Source organism: Malassezia globosa (genome assembly GCF_000181695.2).
Source record: "Malassezia globosa CBS 7966 chromosome Unknown mgl_sf_14.1, whole genome shotgun sequence".
Taxonomy (NCBI): domain Eukaryota; kingdom Fungi; phylum Basidiomycota; class Malasseziomycetes; order Malasseziales; family Malasseziaceae; genus Malassezia; species Malassezia globosa.
The window spans coordinates 120,191-139,546 of NW_001849856.1; the positions used below are offsets into that span (position 1 = coordinate 120,191).

Consider the following 19,356-nt stretch of genomic DNA (forward strand, 5'->3'; position numbering starts at 1 on the left):
CCATGCCCCGCCCCCCGCTCCTGTCGACGCCGCCGTCCACAAGAAATATTCAAGATTTAGAGATAGTGCTGTGGATGACGCCTCCACTTTTAATTGGACTCAACACACCAAAACACGAAGCAAACTTAGCCATTACTCTGTCTTGCCTTATCTTACCTTACCGTATCCAGACCTGCCGAGCAAAGCTTAGCATCACATAGCCCTGCTTGCTGCAGTACTTGATCAGTAAGCAACATGGAAGGCGTATCAGGATCTTCATCCCTCTACACACCGTCCATATGGACACAGAGTCATCTCAGTCATCCATCTGATGTGGATCTGCCACATCGGCCCCCTGTGTATATACGGCGTACAGACATAAGTGCTTCTTTGCACGCCTATGAACGACTTTTAGAGACGTCCAAAACGTTCACTTCATGCATGTCGGCAATGTCGAAGGCATCTGCAGATATGGCAGCTGCATTAGAGGACTGCTCGTCGCTGAAAGGAGCACATGCATGTGGCGCTGCTTTTCAAGCTGCCTGTGGTCTACACTACCTGAAATCTAATTACGACCAAGTTTTATGTGATACGTTCTGGAAAGAGTTCTCGATTCCGCTTCTGAGTCATTTGGATGTATATCGTCAGACCGTGCAGGACCGGCAGCTTGCGCATGAAAAGACCATGTCTGAACAAAGCCAAATTCTCAAGGGTATTGAATTAAAGTACCAAAAACAAGACCGACAGCGACATCGTGACTTGTCGAGTTTCCGTACAATGCTTAGTGAACTCCAGCGCAAGGTAAATGATATGGAAGAAATCAAAGCTCAGCATTATACCGAGGTACTTGAGAATGAGGAATATACTTGGAACCTGATTGCACAAAAAGTCATGCTCCTTGTCCGTGCACAGGTTGATATGGCTGATCGCCTTTCATCGAAGGCAGTGAATGACCCTATTCTTGAATCGATCATGGCGACAATTCCCGACCCCTTCCAGTCGTACGGACCACCGAAACGTGAAAACGAGCTGTTTTCTATTCTGCAACCAATGATTTCCAAACGCTCTGCTTCATCTCCATCACCTACATCTCCTAATTTGCCTAGCACATCAGATGCGAGTCTGTCAAAGGCTGATATGTCTGTTTCTCCGACGAATTTGTTGACCGAAAGGGCCTCGCGCCACAGCCAATCGCTCTTTCCCGTTGATGCTGCCTCTGAGTCTGCCGAAGCTGACACAACTCTGCGTGCCGACCCAGACCGCAGCATGCCAGGTACGGGACAGGTAGACAAAGATTCGACGTCTTTTTCGCCACATGCGGATCGCAAGCTACCTGCACGTCTCCTACAGTCCAGACCTTCATTTCATATGCTCTTTGGTTACACACATCCCGAAGAGCCCTCACCCCCATCACCCCAGACTCAGTCGCCACATAACCATAACCATGATGTCTCATCGTAACTGTATTATGTACGACTCAACCCTCTTGCGTGTCTAGTAAATAAGAAGAGAATGCATAGAGAACGACTATGGATACGACTTCGCTTTTCACACATGGAGAGGAGACGCAACAAAGTCTTTATATGTGGCTGTAGCTGTAGTGCTTTTGTAGCGCCACAAACGCACGTTGCGCATAAATGAATCGGTAATTTGGCCTGACCAGCCGGCCTTCAGAATGGCATGTACGATCGTCTCTTGCTTTGACCAGCCTTGAGCTGGTGCAATCTCTGGCAAAAATGTCGCTGTTGTACTCATAGCTTGTCCACCCACTGGCATAACAAAACTGACATACACACCGTGCACACCCATTTCCCAATCAAATAAGTCCTTACACTCTTCGAATGGTGTAAGCAAACTGACTGTGCACTGCAATTTTTCCAGCTCGGCTGGCCGAATGGGCTCGAACCGCTTGTCATTCCAAGCTGATTGGATTGTGTAGACCTGTAATGCTTGCGACAATGGATGTGGTTCGAATGTGCCGATGCAGCCGCGAAGCTGCTTGCCTTGCGGCGCAGCATCGTTTTCTAAATACCAAGACACAAAGACAGGCACATTCAGTTCAGCATCGGGAATATCGGCTTGTGGTATCGCGCTGAGTCCCATGGACGCACGTAGGACGGCGAAGCAAAAGCAGCAATGTTCTTTCTGCGCAGTGCACACGTCTCCCTTCGGCGGAAGCTCATACATCGTGGTGCGTACTGCGCTGGTCGTGAGAATAGGACGTCATAGAAATTGCTTTGATCTGGCAGCCGCTCTTAAATCGACCGATTACGTCCATGAATGAGATTGATTCGTCGGACATAATACGCCTTCTCCAATTCCACGTGATAAAATCCTCGCTGCCCCCCTGCGTCGATGCGCCCAGGAATAAGCGCAGGGAGGACTTGGAGCTGACTGAGTGGGTGCGAGTCGATATCGCTGTGGACGGCGCCTCTCTATTCATCAGCAAGCTCTGTGCAGACCATGTCATTATTTTTGACTCGTCCGCCGCGCACTGGGCTTGCTTTCGTGGCCCATATGCTATGCCGGCACCGGCAGCCTAGGGCATGGCTCTCCAGCTTGTCATTTGTCCCAGCGGATTCTCAGACAGACCGAGAGGTACCTACCCCACTTTTATTCCTCTCTGCACCTCGATGGACTGGCGATCAACCTGCATCTCAGTACGTTCTCGCTCTCGCTCTCTCTCTCTCTCTCTCTCTCTCTCTCTCTCTCTCTCTCTCTCTTTCTCGTAGGCCACTATGTATGTGTGCGTTCCTGTTACTTACACCTTTAGACTTTATGCACCGTGGCTTGAGCACCTGAAGAAACATGGATTTTCGGCTCTTTTTCTCGATTTGGATCCAGAACTCCCAACTCGAGACCCGGCCAATGTTCTTCAAGTCATGGAGAAAGGTACGTGAACTGAATCCGTTCTCTACCTATTGCTGTGGAACTGTCGCTTACATTCTTCTTCTACTAGATATGGCTGCCGCTCTTCGTAGTCCAGCCCAGAGTGCCGCCGGCGTTCAGCCGCCGCCATTTCCTCCTGCCCTTATTGCATATGGAGCCACCTGTCCTATCGCTGAAGCATACGCTTCTTCTTACCCCTTATCTGCATTGCAACTCATAAATCCGCCTGTATCTATGGAGCGAGCCAAGCAGCGCTATCCACATCTATTCGGTGGCTCAAACATACGAGAATTCGATTTTGAGGCGACCTTCCCTGTTCGTGTAACTTGGACGCCAGATGAACTTGCGTGGCAAGCTCAACACCAAGTACCATGGTACGAAGTACACAGAATTGAACATCAACGCGAGGATGCTGCCGACGAAAGCCTCGATAGGTATGAATGGGACTCATTCGAACATGGTGTTCAAGACACTGTATGCTGGTTGGAAGACGAGGCAGGTCTGTACGTATGCTCAAAGTGCAAGCACAAATATTAATTCCCAGCTAGATTCCCGCTTCCTGAATCGCGCCTAAATACACATGAAGCGAGTGCTGGTACAGTAGAAGCACAACATATTACCGAGACTGTACATGAAAAAAACACGGATCCTGCTTCCCCTGCGACCCGCACTATCGATCGTGTTCCTCCCGGCACTGTGCCAGAATGGTTCTCGGCAGGAAGCTACGCGTTTGCTCGCGACGGATCGAAAAAAATGCCAATCGATCTCGATGAGCGTGATATTCGCGAGCGATTTATCCGAGGATCAGGCCCTGGCGGTCAAGCCATCAATAAGCTTTCTACGAACGTGGAGCTTGTTCACATCCCTACTAGTACACGCATTACGTGCCAGCTTACCCGCAGTCGTGCACAGAATCGCGAGCTTGCGCGTCGACAGTTGAGTCAACGTCTAGAATGGCTCATCAAGCAGAATTGGTCCCATGTATCGGCCCAGCAAGGCACCAAACCCGTGTCTCGTGAGCTTTCACCCAGCGTAATTCAATCAAACTGGGACAAAGCTCGCAAACGCAAACAAAATAAACGCAAAAAACAACGCCGGCGCGCCTCTAATGAATCATTTGATTAGATTCGATCCCAGTGTCTTTTCTCCTTCGTTCATGCGTTCACATAGTCTTGTCCCAAGATCTGATGTTCCGACGCCAGCCTGCCCTTGACCTTCGAATGCACTTGAGGTCGGAACTCCACACGTGCCTAGCGCTTGTGGAGTGTGTGTACTTGTCGGCACGTCGTAGATGATGGAGGAATATGACACGCATACTTCCTAGACGAGCCGCGCGGTGCATCAATCCACGATTCATTCACGCCACTATCCGTTGCATCTGGGCGTGTCTCGTCGTCGGCAGACAGCTCTCCGTGTGTGCTTGTGGCACCCGGCAAGCAAACACAAACACATCCCCCTCACGCAGTACACTCGGACGAATTCATCAACCAGTCTAGGTGGCGCATATGTTTGTGTCTGCACCGTCGGTGCCGCCGCAGCGTAGTCGCGCGCTTTCCACACCTGGCAAGACTAGCTCATCAAGCCATGGTGTGACTGGTGATGTTTCTCGCTCCTTGTCGCGTTCAGCGTCCTGGACTCAGGAATCTATGTGTCACACGCCTTCGTCCATCACCTCGACACCTGCACAAGAAGGTCCGATCCGTGCATATGCGAAGCTCGAGTTTCCCGGCTTCTCGTACTATATCCAAACGCTTCAAGTCACGATCGGTCGACGACCTCAAGGCGTGCCACCCCGACCACCACATTTGCCGTCTCCAAGCGGGTCAGCTGCTTCTTCTGCGCTTCCCGCTCCCTGGTTTACGCCGAAAGATGTTGATGTGGATTTGGGTCCACTCAAGTCCATTTCACGTTTGCACGCGCGCATCTTTTACTCGGCTCAGCCAGAATTCATTCGTGCACCGCTGTACGCGCCGACATCTGTCTTGCACCATCAAGTTCCTGCGACGCCTGCCACAACTTCGAAGAATTTAGGGACGCATTCCGGCGCACCTGTTGCGAATAATGCTAACGCCGGTGCTGACGCTGACGTAGCGGCTGACGACGACCAGTCCGACTCTGCATTGGCGGCTACATCACCGTCGTCAGATAGTATGCCTAGATCCGAGGGTCGCTTCATGCTCGAAGTACTTGGACGAAATGGCGCTTTTGTTGACGATGTTTGGGTCAGTGTACATGGCGTTGTCCCACTTGGTCAGCGGACCAAGATCCAGATTGCTGAGCGTGTGTTTTATTTTGTATTGCCACCACCCATTAGCTCTATGGACAATGCTGCTTTGGATGAAGGCACAGCTCTATCAGGCGAAGATGAAGCTCATGACGAAGATAATGATGATGGCGTGGCTTTGTCGTCTGAGCTCTCCGACATGGATACGGATGCAGGTGCAAACATGGTTGACTCAACGGGAGCGCACGCCAAGACTGAGACTGGCAGCATATCTGCAGACCTCGAGGAAGAGAGACTACGTTGCAGTCCGACTACATTGAACTCAACGGATGCACCACGGCCACCAAAGTTTGTTTTGAAACCACGCACAAAGGTGACTTCGACGGCTGTGAAACGACTTCGTGATGATGATGATGATGATGATGAGGCCTCGGATGATGCCAAACGCGCACGACCTGCCTCCGGCACAGTCTTACACGACAAAGCAAAGGGTAAGGGCAAGGGTAAGATCAAAGAGAAAGAAAGCGACAAGGACCAAGTGAAGGAAAAGAACAAAGCATCGACAAAGGGTAAAGGTAAAGGTAAAGGCAAGGGTACAGGCAAAGGAGCTAAGAGTATAAAACTCGAAGACTCGATATCCAGCGGAGATGATAATGTGATCCCTGTGGATGATGATGACGATGATGAAGCGCCACTATCCCTACATAAGTCCTCCCCTGCTACAGCGAACTCGTCTATGCCAGTGTTCCAAAAACCTGATCTCTCTAATGTACAGCTTATTACGAATGCCCTGTCATCCGAGTCATGTTCCAGAAAAGGACACAAACTCACACTGCAAGAAGTAAATGAATGGCTTCAAAATACGTATCCATGGTTCAGTCAAAATGGCCGAAAAACGGGCCGTGACTGGCAGAGTTCTATTCGTCACACCATCAGCTCAAGCCGTGAATTCGTAAAAATCCCCCGTCGCCCTGACGAGCCTGGAAAAGGTATTTTTTACACGCTCAGTGGAAGTGAACTAGCCAAAGCTCATGTGGCTGTACGCCCAGAGCCTTCATCGGCGCATGCCGACGATACCACCTCGGCTCACACAACGGCCAGTTCAGACCTTAAGCCGCCGTCTTTGTCATCGGTCGTCACAACTGTCCCATCCACTTCGACTTCGTCATCTTCGTCTAACCGTTCGTCTGCTTTGCTATCAACAAGAAATCTGTCCACTTCTCCCTCTGTCAATGCCAGTCCAGCGACACTCTCCGTACCCACAGTGGCCCCGACATCTGCTTCGTCTGCTGCACCCTCAGCACCACCCGCATCTTCGACTCTTTCTTCGGCTGCTCAGCACCAGACGCACCCACCGCATCCATCCGATACCAAGCGGGTCATGCCGCGCATTCCTCTAGTCGTTGGCGTGCCGCCTCAGACGGAGTCCAGTGCATCTCGTGCACACTCAACCCCAGGCTCGCTCGAGTCTTTGCTTGAAACCCCGCCGATCGCTCACCACCAAGGCAAGTTGTACTTGAGTCCCTCGGTGTTCGGGCATCTTACACGTGAGCAACTTGATCATATTGAAGGACTCGGTGCTCAGCAGGCATTGCAAATTTTACAAACTTACTTGGTCACGCATCTCAAGGCCAAAATGCGCAAGGCTTCATCTTCGCCTGGTGTAGCGCCCACAACTGCTTCGGCTCGTTCGCCTACGCCGTCATCGATGCCGTCCTCTATGGAGTCATCAGCATCTACATCGGCAGCAGTCGCGTCGTCATTAGCAGCGACAAGCAGACCCGCTGTGTCTCCGGCACCTTCGTCCACACCCACATTAGGTTCATCCTCCGCTACGATGCCTTCCCAGACTTTAGCCCCTAATCATGCACCTCGGGCCACCGCAGGGACTCTCCCAACGTCTGCATCGACGCCGACAGCTGCGCCCTTTACGACATCATCCTTTGCACAACGACTCGAAGCCCCGAAAGTGCCCCGTATTCCCGTGGCAACCAAGTCAGAGACATCCATTCCACCTAGCGCTTCGTTTCAAACGACGTCCCAACCATCCCAAGCCACGACATCCGAAATGGCTCCCTTACCCACGTCAACTCCCCATATACCCAAGCCTGCCGACAAGCAGAGCGATCCATTATCTGCCATCTCGGCCCTTGCAGCACATCCTGAGGCAGCAGGACTCATTACGCTCCTTAAGAAGCAACAGGCTGGTGGTCATGGCACGGTCAAGCTGACGGCCGGACAACTTGAGCTTCTACAGTTAGCGAATCGCTTGGCTATGCAGCGTAAAAAGAAGCCAGGCGCAAGTCCTTCCTCAGCAGGCTCATCCGCTTCAGGACCCTCAGCGCCTGCACCTCCTGACCAGATCGAGCAGCCTCAGCAACACCAACAACCATCGCGACCTGCCAACTAGTGGGCTGCCTAGTTCGTTCATTCGTATAGAGCTTACATGAGCTAGTAAAAAAAAGGTTGTTCATTCATTTATTGCGTTGCATGTAAAGGTGCAACGCAATTAGCCTCGACGCGTCTGCACACGTAGACCACCACCCCGAGCCTGGCGCGCCTGCATCTTGGCTTGCCGCTTGCTGACACTTGTTCCTTTGTCTTCGGATGGCGCCGTCCCACGGTACCCGCCTTGTGGCACATGACGTGCGGGACGGAGCCTCGGCAGAATGTACGGCACAAATACATTTTTGTAGAACAAATACGATAGGTACATTGGGATCTGCATAAGTGAATTGTATGTTGCGCGAGAAAAAGAAACATACCACCGCATAGGTCCACCAGAGCCGCCGCGATACGAGTGCAACACCGACGTGCACAAACCATGTAATGTACACAAAGTCGAACATATACCTGTGAATAAGACGATTCCTTTACGTACGCAGTCATTCCCGGTAATGAAAGATCATCTCCAACCTGCGCCATAGCTACGAGCTTCCATGCAATAAGAGCAGCAAGGAATTCTGTTATGCCGTACAGCGTCCACGTCCGCCACGGGCTCGTCTGACGCCTCAAACAAGCAGCTAGCACAAAAAGTGTATTGGACACCAGGAATCCATATGCTAGAGTGGCTACTGCACGCTGGTTCGCTTGCGAGACACGTTTCTGTGCACCCCGAGCCATCGGCGCGTAAGAAGCTCGCAGTACCTTGAAGCGAGATGCTCCACACTCTTTCTGACACTCGCGTCACGCTCTCTGATCGCGATGTTTTATCACGTGACTATATGGCTGGTGTACCCTCGTGTGACGACCAGATAACTCTCAGGCACAGCGCTGGAAATTAGGTGTCGTGAACCAAAACATATTGCAAGGCGCCCATCAGCGCATGGAAGCGCCTAGTAATGTCTTAGCACGGTCAAATTTTTGATATATACTTTTCGACTGAAGTACCCGTTTATTCGTCTTACTATTCCACATAAATTGTGTCTCTCCTTACGTGACCGTGACCTGTAATCGTGCAGGAGATTTGCCAGATGCACGTACTAATGACATACCCCGAGAAAAAGAAGACCTTTCGGTTCATAAGTAAAACAACGATTAGAGTTCTGCTCTGACGTATCGGCCAAATATCCCTAGCACAGGATCAACGATCAAGTACACTGTCAAACAGGATAAAAAGCGAGGCTTATACCGCGGCACGACTATTCTGGTTATAACCACTTCGCGTGGGATGGTCATGCACTCATTTCGTACAGCCATGATTGCCTGACTAGCTTTAGAAAGCAAAGGAGATTTTTTTGTCGTTGATTGGTACCTTTATATCGCACATTTAAGATTTGGTATTTGTTCCACTATCCGTGCTGTTTTGTCGTACGGTTGTTCATCCGAAACGTATCGGTTAGAGTCATCCCAAAGAAGCGCTTTCACATTTACTCTCAAGTGCAGGCTACAACCATCCCTGGACTTTAATTTACTTGGCGTGTTACCCCTGTCTCGATACGGATATGAATGCTGAAATTTGTCAGGCCGTTCTTAATGGATTACTTTGTCTAGCCCATGTAAGATATTGTTGCTCTACGTTTTTCGGCCAGGAAATGAACGTGGTTTTCTCGTGAAGTCTTTCTAGCTACTACTTGTCGAAGGATCCTACTTTCTGTGGACTGCATGAACACAAGGCTTATGACTCAACGTCTACAGCCATCAGAAGCTGCGTGTCTAGCGCAGGAACATGCCAAACATCGCAGAATTTACGTGGTGCGAGTAACTCAGATGTGGAGCAATCACTGCCTTATGTTCCCCTTCATCTTTTCCCAGGAAAACTTATTTCTGCCTCACCGTATAACGGCCAGTTAGAACTCAAGTCATACTGAGGTTTATGCGATTGCTCCCACGAGATACGGGCTGAGGAAGGTATTTTGAACCTCACGCGCGCCGCTATCTTCGCTCTGCTTTCAGTCGCGATATTTCTTCTGAATCATTCCTCGTCACTATTATGAGCAAGGTGAAAACTTGTATATATATACTTTCATGTCTGATGATATTCCTGACTTGTCAACTGTAGGTAATATAATCACCTCTGCTACATGCTTGCGTGGGGTATAAATTAAACCAAGCATTAATGGACGCGTTAGGTCCTAAACGAAATTGATTTGTTCTTTAGGCACGTCTGGCAGTAATCTTATGTAGGTACATGAGGTTTTTCCCGTTGCTTTATTCAACTTGAGCAATGGGGATTATACCCTCACCTAATTACATGCGTGCCATGTCTGTTGGACAGCTTGGTTCCATGAGAATTAAGCCCCAATAATACGCAAATATCAATAAAGCTCCTGGGTCTATAACCGCTTGTATGACATCTCTATCGCGTGCTCTTTGAGAAAAGCATACATTAGGATTCTACCTTTCGGCTTCCTCCTCAACGAGAGTGTTAAGCCTTTTTACCTGCCCCTATTTTATGCTGATAAAACTGAATCTTCCGCTTATTTAGCTTCGTATTTGTACGCGTAAAATACTCTAGCGCGAAAAAGATCTGACGATGGATGGTTGCTTCGCATGTAGAGTTTTCGCTTATAGTCACATTTTTAATCCATCCTCTCACTAATGGTTTGGCACGTACAGTCCGATTTTTTTTCCCTTGGGCAATCTAATGGCCAGCATCGTCTATTTTCAGCGCTATTACTTTCCGATTAAGATGTGGAACATCGAAAACAAAATAGAACCGTTGCCTAGCTCATTGAGCACTTTGGTATTGCCCGATAAATGGTAGCCCCGGAATGTGAGAGCACTTCATCACCGTCTAAGCTTGATATGACTATGTGACATGATGCCACTATATATGTGAAACAATTAGGGTTACACTCTATCTGAGGGGCTTGATTGTCTAAATCAAATGCGGTGCTTTGTCGAAGGAGAGAAAGAAATGAAAGCAGTCTCAACACGCACTCCTGAACGTGCAAGTTACTCTCATGGTGCATAAGATATACTCGAACGCTTGAGGCAAATCAGTTCTATGTACCACTTGCCTCCGGCCTTGCTCTACGGAATTGCAAAATATATATATATTAAATGAAGATCAAACCCGATGGGAAACTCAGGCTTTAGGTCTCATCCGTGAGATCACTCATATTCGACAGCGTATTTCCCACAGACACGCCTCCCGCGAGGCAACTGCATAAAACCTCCCGAACTTCTGCTCATGCAATCTCGTTGTATATTTTATACTCTCTAGTCGCGAACATGATACTAGATGCATGACCGCGAACTATGGGATCGTAACGCTGGCCCCGTAACAGACAGCTACAAAATGGACCAACAAAACGCAGCTGGAAGCGAGACCTACGTCCACTCCGACATCACACCAGAGCAGGGTACATGCAGCAGGACATGACGCACCTGCCTTGGCACAAATATAGGACACAAGACCCATTTTTTCCGTCTAATTAGACCGAGGCCTGAGGCACAGGCTCCTTGAACTCTCCGCTCTTGATCTTCGTGCCTACATCCTCAGCACCCACGACCGAAGCGCCACCGTGCAGCTCGTAGAGCTTGTTGACATCGAACTTGGGGCGCTTCAACACCTTGACCTTGTGGATGAACACATCCTTGAGCGGGTAAATACCTTGCGTGCTCTTTTCAATTTCGCGGCCCATGACCTCAGGGATTAGCTTGGCCACAAATTCGCGCAGGTCGCACGACGACGACTCGCGCTGAATCACCTCGAACATCTTCTTGCGAATGGCGTGGATCTGAGAGGACTTCGCGTATGTGGTCTTCTTGACCTGGTTTGCACGACGGCGCGTGAAACCAATAGCAAACACACGCAAAAGGTAACCGTCCGTCGTCCTAATGTCCTGATGCGCCTCAATGAGCGACTGCCACTTGCGAACAAGCGAGCGCAACTTGTCAGACGTGAAGCTCATACCGTAGAAGTTGGTCAGGCAGTTACGACCCTGCACCTCATCCACACGAAGCTGGAACTTGCGGTAAGCTTGCTCGTCGTCCTTGTTAAGGTCGGCAAGCGACTGCTCAAGAATACGGCCCTTGAGCGCATCAGAGGCATTCTCTGTTCAGTGTCAGCGGGACGGCTCAACCTTAAGAGGCTAACCATACGTACTCAGACCCTGAGAGCGGTTCACAATTGTTTTACCGACGTTGCGGTTCTCGAAGAACACGGGCGCCTTGATGTCGTACCATTCCTTGCGGGTGAAGGGATCAACAGCGCGCTTCTTATTACCCTTACCCTTGGAAAGCTTCTTGTTCTTGCCAACCGCTTCGATGGTTAGTATTCATACACAGCCGAAAACGTCGCACAAAGCATACATACCCATGCTGAACAAGTATGGACAAGAGAGTACTGTGAACGCACCGCTCGCACGCCTGAACAAGAAGAGCTGGTTCCTAGTATACACGTGATATTTCATGTGAAGGACGAAGTAACTATAATTCACGTGATGCAACGATGCACCAAGGTGCTTACGTATACGGGTTCACGCTGTGCACGCACTCGTGCACGGCAAGTAGTGACAGAGGTGTGCGCCTCATGCCCACCTCCACATTGCCACGAACCCTGGGAGTAGAGGGTTGGGTGCTGTGCCGTGCCGTGCCGTGCTTTGTGCTTGTACAATCGGGCCTTAGCGCCGGGAACGCCCAGCTCGCTGCGCGTCGCGCCGATTTCGTCTGCAAAAATTTGTGTTAGTTGTCAATCCTCCTAGCCCAGAATATTTGCTTAGTATACATACCGGCTGGCACGTAGGTCTGCCTCCTCCATTTTTTCCATTTCAGCTTCACTGAGGTACTCCAGTAGCGGGCCAAAATCAGACGTTTCGGCAAAATCGCGCCAAGCCCCCTCGAGAGGTCGAGGACCAACAGCAAGTAGATCTCGTAGTGTCATCAGAGCTTGATGTCGCCTCAAAGCCAATGGTAAAGATTCATCAGGTACAAGGAATGGGATAGATGCCGCGCTGGGGAAAGGAGGAAACGGCGCAGAAGATGATAGATTCGAAGGCGCCGAAAATGCTGCCGTAGCATCATGAGAGTGCGATAAGCTCCCATATTGTGTTGCAGCAGCTAAACGCCGGCTACGCGTATGAGGCGGCGCTTGGTCGTCGCGTGTGAGTGTGGCGCCATGCCATTCGTCCATGTCACTTGCATTCGTCATAGCAGCTGAAGAAATGGCCCGTCGTTGGTGCAAGGCTTCGTCCTCTGATAACGGATCGAGATCCATCATAGCAGACGTTGCAGCGGTACTTTCTGAGGGTGCAGCACCTGTCGCACCCTGACCAGATTCGGATGGACTCGCACTTGCACGAAGCAATGCACGCTCAGCCTTATCGATGCGCAAGAGCTCGTCCATGATGCACTTGTAAATCTTACCACTGCCAAACAAGCCCAGCTCCATTGCTGCACGTCGATGATGCAAAAGCTGCTCGCGAACCGCATGGGAAATTAGCACTCCACTCTCTAACGGAAGGCCCAAGTCTCTTGTCAAGGTCTTGGCAAATGCTTCTGGCGTCAATGTTGAACAAAGGTCCCACTCCAAGCGGTCACGCAACATATGACGAGAAATTTGTACTTCATACTCGACGATCACTCGCAGATCATCTTCGGCATCGATCCTTGAGATAGCATCATGAATAGAGGCCTTGTCGACAGACTTGGAAGCACTGTCATTATCGATTGCTGGAAGAGCATGTGCTGTCGGCCCTGATACAGGCACTGAAGCCTGAGACAGTGGCTGCGTCGGCGCAGGCGGCTGAGACAACAGCTGTGACTGTGGCTGCGGTGGCACGACGGGCGAATCTTCCTTCGACTCAGGCGCGGGGTGTTTTCGAGGCCGTCCACGTTTGCGCGGGGCGGACGGAGAAGCGCTATCAGAAGCCGAGGCAGCTTGAAGCATGGCAGCTGCACGACGCCGCTGCATTTCTACCTCAGTTTCAATACGCTTGCGCTCTCGTGCAGACGATTTAAGATCGAGAATTCGGCTTATGCCATCTCCCTCTCGGTCCAGAACACTCATAGCATCAGATAGTTGCTGAATGATCAGACTTTCGATCTGCACAGCATACGGTTGCATCGGCAACTCTAGATCCTGCAGGAAAATATGTGCAAATTGGTAGGGCGTAATGAGACGTTCGTGGAGATTCCACAGAAATACATCTTTGATGCGATGGGTATTTGTGTGAAACTCGATGCGGATGGGGACTAGGACTTCGGCAAACTCACTCTGCTGCTGAAGCTGTTGCTCTGTGGGAAAAGTGTGAGGTGTTCGCTTAGCAGGTCGCACCACGAGCCGGTCGCATGACACAGGCAAGCCCAGCTGGCTGCCTGGCGCTGCAAGCTCTGCTTCAGCTTCTGGATCCACCACACGTGTATCTAGACTGGATGCTGACCGCGATTCATGCGCACCTCTCCGACGCTTTCGTCTTTGAGAGCTGCTAAATTCTTCGTCTTCATACTCAGACTCCTCATCGTCGTCATCTGATTCATCTTCGCCATAGTAAACGGACTGTCGAGCACTTCGAGTGCCAAGAACCGACGTACCGTCCAGCTCATTTGCACTGCGCTGGATCGGTTGCATAAGAGTCGTAGTACCGGCACGCATTCGGCTCGCGTAGGTTGAATACTTCGCCTGGCTTGGAGCTATGCGTGACTGCAGACGCAATGGGGCTGAGCTTGTGCCAAGAACCCATGCACCGTTCGCGAGTGCAGGTCCTGCTACATTTGACACTAGCGATGCGCCACGGTGATATGGCGCACTAGTGCTTCGCGTCGCATCCATGGTATGCAACGACGGTGGACGTCGTGACTAGCGTCACACACAGTGCAGAAATGGGAAACCAGGGTCTAAGCGTCGGAACGATGTCGCCAATGCATGCCGCGTCAGCCTATCCACAGGTAAACGCTGAGCTCGCGCGTGTGGCGCACATGGCACGTGATCAAACGATGGCGAGAGGGCACAAGAGCTCGCTCAACGCGCGATCTTGGAGGGTGGCTACGTATGAGTCTACACGTGCAAGAATAGGAATATGTCATGACCCCATACAATCGGAGGAAGGCATTACCAATCGCGAGGCATTTTGATAAAAACGGTCAATGACAATGTCACCTAGGCGTGTGGTGCGGCGTCACCTTGCACATCTGACGGGGGAGGTGGTGCAGCGGCATCTTTGGCATGTGTTTCTGCTGCACCATCCTGAAGAGGACGCTGCTCGTCGGTGGTCTCAGAACCAGTATGCGTCTCTTCTGGACGCGGTTCTGCTGAATCCGCTGGCACAGACGAACCGATACGTTCACGATCGTTGTCACCATCGTGATTAGTTTCGCGCCGCTGCTCATCACGGCGATGATCCGTCTCATTTCCACGGTTGTCATTGCCATCTTCTTGGTGCGCATCATTTCGTGGATCACCAGTAGCGTCTCGGCTTGGTTCATGACGATCATCGCCAAGCCTGTTCACAGGCCCATCAGCCCGATCATCGTCACGTCGTTCATAGCGATCGCCGTCACGCTCGTCAACAGGAGCATCAGCCTGGTCATCGTTACGTCGCTCATAGCGATCGTCGTCACGCTCGTCAACAGGAGCATCAGCCTGGTCATCGTTTCGTCGCTCATAGCGATCGTCGTCACGCTCGTCAAAGCGTCTGTCATTGCGTTCATCAACGCGCCTGTCATATCGACTCATGTAGCGCTCGTCATCGCGCCCGTCATCGCGATAGCCACCGCGTCGCTCATAGCGATCATCGTTACGCGCATTCCATCGATCACGAGAGTCATACCGATCATCCAAACCGACGTCACGCATGCGAGGAGGCGGACGCTCATCACGGTAGTCATCGCGGTATCTCCCAACGGGACTCCGCTCACGACGCTCACTGGACGACGGCGGCGGGAGAGGCGGCAAATCACCATCAGGCTCAGCCCGGAGAATAGCGCCACGCAAATCAGTGCCCTCAATACGCGCCAATGCGCGCTCATAATCGTCGCGCGATTCAAACTCCAAGGCACCTTCATCGGGTTGATTCGGATTGATATCGGAGAACGTGACATGACCATGCTCGCGGCCAACATCTTTCAAATCTTGCCAGCTAGTGCCTGGAGGCAAGTTGAACACAATGAGTCGGTACATACCACGACGTGGCCCCCGGGGTCCTCGAGGACCACGCATATCAAACCCGCGTGGGCGACGGGGAGGACCGTACGGATCGCGCTCACGATCACGGTCGCGACGCAAAGGTTGTTTCGCGGGTTGTACAATAATGCGGTCGCCCATGAACATAGTGCCATCAAAGTCTCGCACGGCATAATCGGCGTCACGAGGATCGTCAAATTCCACGAATCCAAAGCCATTCAAAACACGCACATCAACAATCGGCTATGTGGTGGGGGAGGCGTCAGTCTTGCAGATACACAGCTTTAATACGTACGCCCACATTCTTAAACAGGTCTGCGATATCATCACGCGTCACCGCAGGTGCGAGTCGACCCACGTACAAACGAGTCGAGCCACTATACATTGTGTTGTTTGAAGTTGGTGTTGCCACGTATGCTGGTGCTTGCTAGTACTCGTACTCCAGTAGGCAGTGTTGATCCAATCTCCTGTAATAGGACACACACACACACACACACACACGCTCTCTCTCTCTCGCTCACTCGTTCCCTTGTTCCCTAGCGGTCGCACACACAAACACGTGTTTGTTGCTCCACGACAAGATGCGCATGACGACACACTACGACGACGGCAGCACCGGCGGCGGCTGGTATCACGTGATAAATGACGCTCATTCGCTCCTCTTCCTATTCTCTCGGACCAGTCGCGTCGAGTTTCCGCCTCCAAGTGGGTAAGGGTAGAGAGGTAGAAATACGCGTCGGCTCTGAAACAAGCTTGCAGGTCCGCTCGCCTCTGCGTGTCCTGGCGTACTAAGCGACAAGCGTTTGGACGACGACATCGCGACCACGCATGAGAAAAAATAGGTCATCAAATCAGATGTAGCAACGATTTGGCAGACATCCACTCTCGCACGATCCGACACGCGTGTAAGTTAGCCCTATGTTAATATCGTGTTTTTGCCACACTTGAGTAGCCATGCACCACTACAAGCTAGCTTCAAGCGATCTGCTCTGTGCACAAGTGCTGTCTCTCTACATAGAACGACAATATGTAGCGCCAGCCCATACGCGAGGGTTCTAAGCCTCATGGAAGCGATGGGTCCCATAGCAAAGGACGACATATACAAAAAGATAGGATTAGCACACGCCCTGTGAATAGCGTCATAGTGAGCGACACATTCACACAGGTTCATGTGGCTGGTTGAAGCTATGATGTACAGGCATGTGCCATCTATTAGCTATGATGAAAGTGGTTTTGTCAATATGTCATCGGCTCGCCCAAGCACATTTGGCGTGCATTCGTTGCCGCACCCCTGCGTATTACACAAGCCATGCAATGTGCCAAGAGAAATCGATCGACTGCGTCTTTGCAGGGCATCTGCAATTCAAGACGAATTGTGGCGCCATGGCTGCAATCACGTGGCAGGACAAAATGCGAGCGATGCGTGGAATTATACAGGGATGGGGGCGTGAGGAGGCAGTGGTGAGGAATCACATCGCGCGCGCGCGCGCGCGGGTCGATGCAACAGGTGCTGAGTCATCGAGCAGGGGACAAGTCATGCGGGGCTGTGCGGCCAATGCGAATGAAACGCGCCATAGTGCAAAACGGCTCCTAAACTGACGGCCATTCGAATACAAGGAAGGAGGGGTGCATTGCTTGTCGGCCACGGCAGTTGCAACAGCCAAAGGAGCAGCTAACAAAGTGAGCGCATACCATCAACACTGTTGAAGAGGTCCGAGTGCATGGAAGGTCTCGTCCGTTCCAATCCGACTATGACATCTGATATGTCACGCAGTTTATCCGCGGACGAGTCGTCCTCGGTTCGCGGCACGGCATTACCCCATCCACATGGAATCTACAGGTCGAAAGCACCATCGAACATTTCACTGAGCCCTGTCAGACTATCATCGACATTCTTACCATCGCCATTACGCGATCATCATGCCACCACCACGCCAACGAATGGAGCTGCATCGCCGCGTCTCATCAGTGCAAATGAACTACCCGATGACCCCGCGCAGGCATCGAATGTGGTCCATCTGTTTGCACCACCACTTGCACCGGCTTGGAGTCCCGTCTCAATGTCGCGCTCCCAGAGCTCCCGCACGGACGACACATCAACTTATTTCCCCTCTGCGGGTGGAACTACTGCGAGCCACGGTCACAGCTATGGACATGGCGCTGGCACTGGCACTGGCGCCCATACAGCGAGCACACAGCGATACTACCGACCACCGATGTCGCCGTCAGCTCGTTCGGGCGCTGAGCACGCACTGAGTCCTGGGGCGGCCCAGCAACGTATATCAAGTCCTCGCTCACCTACGGGACCGTCGTACGTCGGTATGACTCGAACTTCATCGCGGCAACGGTCGCCAGAGCACAACATATTCGAGCGCGATATCGAGTTGTGCGGAAGTCCGCACCTTATGACGCCCAAAGAAGCGATCGACGTAGCTGTGCCGCCAGTGCTGGACGATGCAGCAGATGCTATTGTGGGAGACTCGACCCTGGAAATCGTGTCGCCATGCGAGACTTCGTCACCGTACGCATCACCTGATATGCGTCCGCACCTTCGTCGCACAGGTACGGGCGGCGAAATGCTCGTTCGCGGCGCATCCCACGATGGCACGCACATGTCGGCGCGCCAGCGAACGTACGGCCATCGCCGCCTACATTCTGAACAATCGATGCTATTGCCGAGCATACCCAACATGCCATCAAGTCCTGCGGCTGGCAAGCGACGCTCGCACATGCAGCCACCGTCACAGACACATTCGCAGCAACAACCACCTACGCCCAACGCGTCCACATATCATCCAAGCCTAAGCATCGACGGCGCTGTCATCCCCGAGGGCCAGGCTGCCACCTTTATGCATAGTCTCGACGGCCTTGCGGACGCCGTCGTTCACAGATCGCCGTCGACGACGTCGGCGCAAGCGGCAGTGCCGGGATCTATGGCGACTCCTGCATCGCCTGTACCAGCAGTGGCTTCGCCTAGTGGTAGCACCAACGGCAGCCAGTTGGGTACGTCGAACAGTTACTTTTCATTGAGCGAGGATCCTCGCAACTCCAAGTTCCGCTACAGTGTGATTGGCATCAACGCCACACCATCTGGCGCACCCGGTGATTCGCCCACATTCGGACGTACGGGTACAGCGAATAACTACTTTGCTTCATCGGTGTCGAGCCCTCGTAGCTCACGAACCATGCAGCCGTCGCTTTCATGGTCCAATTCGGAGAATTGCTCCTCGCACTTGCAAGTGCCTGGTGCTCTCAATGCTGCATCGCCGAACCTGCGACCAGCGTCAGTGTCGAATGCGCAGGGAGATCGGAAGCGTCTCTCTTGGATGTCGTACGCGGACATTGTGAATGATGTCAACGAGAAAGTTCATGACCTTGATGTGACTGGCCGAGTGTAATAATGACAAGCAAACACATAGACCGTGAATGAACGTTGCGAGAAAGAACCAACCGCAAGACACGCACGCAGTTGCGTCAGCAGATTGTAGATCGTGCAATCGTGAGCTGGCGACACACATGAGCCCTGCGGCTCTGCTTACGATGCCGTTCACGGATTATTGCGCGTGCTAAACGAATCGACATGCGGCTTCTCAAAAATATCCATGACCAACATCAGACGCATCCGTTCCGCATCGTCATGTATGTGTGTCATGCTCACATTTTCCAGCTATACAAGAGGCATCATACGCCTTCCCCC

General features: G+C 51.8%; 9 protein-coding genes across 9 annotated transcripts; 4 read left to right on the top strand and 5 right to left on the bottom strand.

Annotated features, from left to right (window-relative positions):
- Positions 1-234: 234 nt before the first annotated feature.
- Positions 235-1,440, top strand: MGL_4112 (uncharacterized protein; the record flags this gene model as incomplete). The annotated part of the gene is made up of 1 exon (XM_001728725.1): positions 235-1,440. The coding sequence occupies one exon, from the start codon at positions 235-237 to the stop codon at positions 1,438-1,440; it is 1,206 nt and encodes a 401-aa protein (XP_001728777.1).
- Positions 1,441-1,527: 87 nt separating this feature from the next.
- Positions 1,528-2,082, bottom strand: MGL_4113 (uncharacterized protein; the record flags this gene model as incomplete). The annotated part of the gene is made up of 1 exon (XM_001728726.1): positions 1,528-2,082. The coding sequence occupies one exon, from the start codon at positions 2,080-2,082 to the stop codon at positions 1,528-1,530; it is 555 nt and encodes a 184-aa protein (XP_001728778.1).
- Positions 2,083-3,205: 1,123 nt separating this feature from the next.
- Positions 3,206-3,993, top strand: MGL_4114 (uncharacterized protein; the record flags this gene model as incomplete). The annotated part of the gene is made up of 2 exons (XM_001728727.1): positions 3,206-3,371; positions 3,413-3,993. 2 exons carry the CDS (start codon positions 3,206-3,208, stop codon positions 3,991-3,993), a joined length of 747 nt encoding a protein of 248 aa, XP_001728779.1.
- A 380-nt stretch (positions 3,994-4,373) lies between these two features.
- MGL_4115 (uncharacterized protein) lies at positions 4,374-7,502 on the top strand (the record flags this gene model as incomplete). Its single annotated transcript, XM_001728728.1, has 1 exon — positions 4,374-7,502. The coding sequence occupies one exon, from the start codon at positions 4,374-4,376 to the stop codon at positions 7,500-7,502; it is 3,129 nt and encodes a 1,042-aa protein (XP_001728780.1).
- Positions 7,503-7,601: 99 nt separating this feature from the next.
- Positions 7,602-8,215, bottom strand: MGL_4116 (uncharacterized protein; the record flags this gene model as incomplete). The annotated part of the gene is made up of 3 exons (XM_001728729.1): positions 7,602-7,814; positions 7,858-7,945; positions 7,974-8,215. 3 exons carry the CDS (start codon positions 8,213-8,215, stop codon positions 7,602-7,604), a joined length of 543 nt encoding a protein of 180 aa, XP_001728781.1.
- Positions 8,216-10,971: 2,756 nt separating this feature from the next.
- Positions 10,972-11,859, bottom strand: MGL_4117 (uncharacterized protein; the record flags this gene model as incomplete). The annotated part of the gene is made up of 3 exons (XM_001728730.1): positions 10,972-11,594; positions 11,646-11,801; positions 11,856-11,859. 3 exons carry the CDS (start codon positions 11,857-11,859, stop codon positions 10,972-10,974), a joined length of 783 nt encoding a protein of 260 aa, XP_001728782.1.
- A 398-nt stretch (positions 11,860-12,257) lies between these two features.
- MGL_4118 (uncharacterized protein) lies at positions 12,258-14,309 on the bottom strand (the record flags this gene model as incomplete). Its single annotated transcript, XM_001728731.1, has 1 exon — positions 12,258-14,309. One exon carries the CDS (start codon positions 14,307-14,309, stop codon positions 12,258-12,260), a length of 2,052 nt encoding a protein of 683 aa, XP_001728783.1.
- A 327-nt stretch (positions 14,310-14,636) lies between these two features.
- Positions 14,637-15,806, bottom strand: MGL_4119 (uncharacterized protein; the record flags this gene model as incomplete). Its single annotated transcript, XM_001728732.1, has 1 exon — positions 14,637-15,806. The coding sequence occupies one exon, from the start codon at positions 15,804-15,806 to the stop codon at positions 14,637-14,639; it is 1,170 nt and encodes a 389-aa protein (XP_001728784.1).
- Positions 15,807-17,410: 1,604 nt separating this feature from the next.
- MGL_4120 (uncharacterized protein) lies at positions 17,411-19,057 on the top strand (the record flags this gene model as incomplete). Its single annotated transcript, XM_001728733.1, has 1 exon — positions 17,411-19,057. The coding sequence occupies one exon, from the start codon at positions 17,411-17,413 to the stop codon at positions 19,055-19,057; it is 1,647 nt and encodes a 548-aa protein (XP_001728785.1).
- Positions 19,058-19,356: the final 299 nt, after the last annotated feature.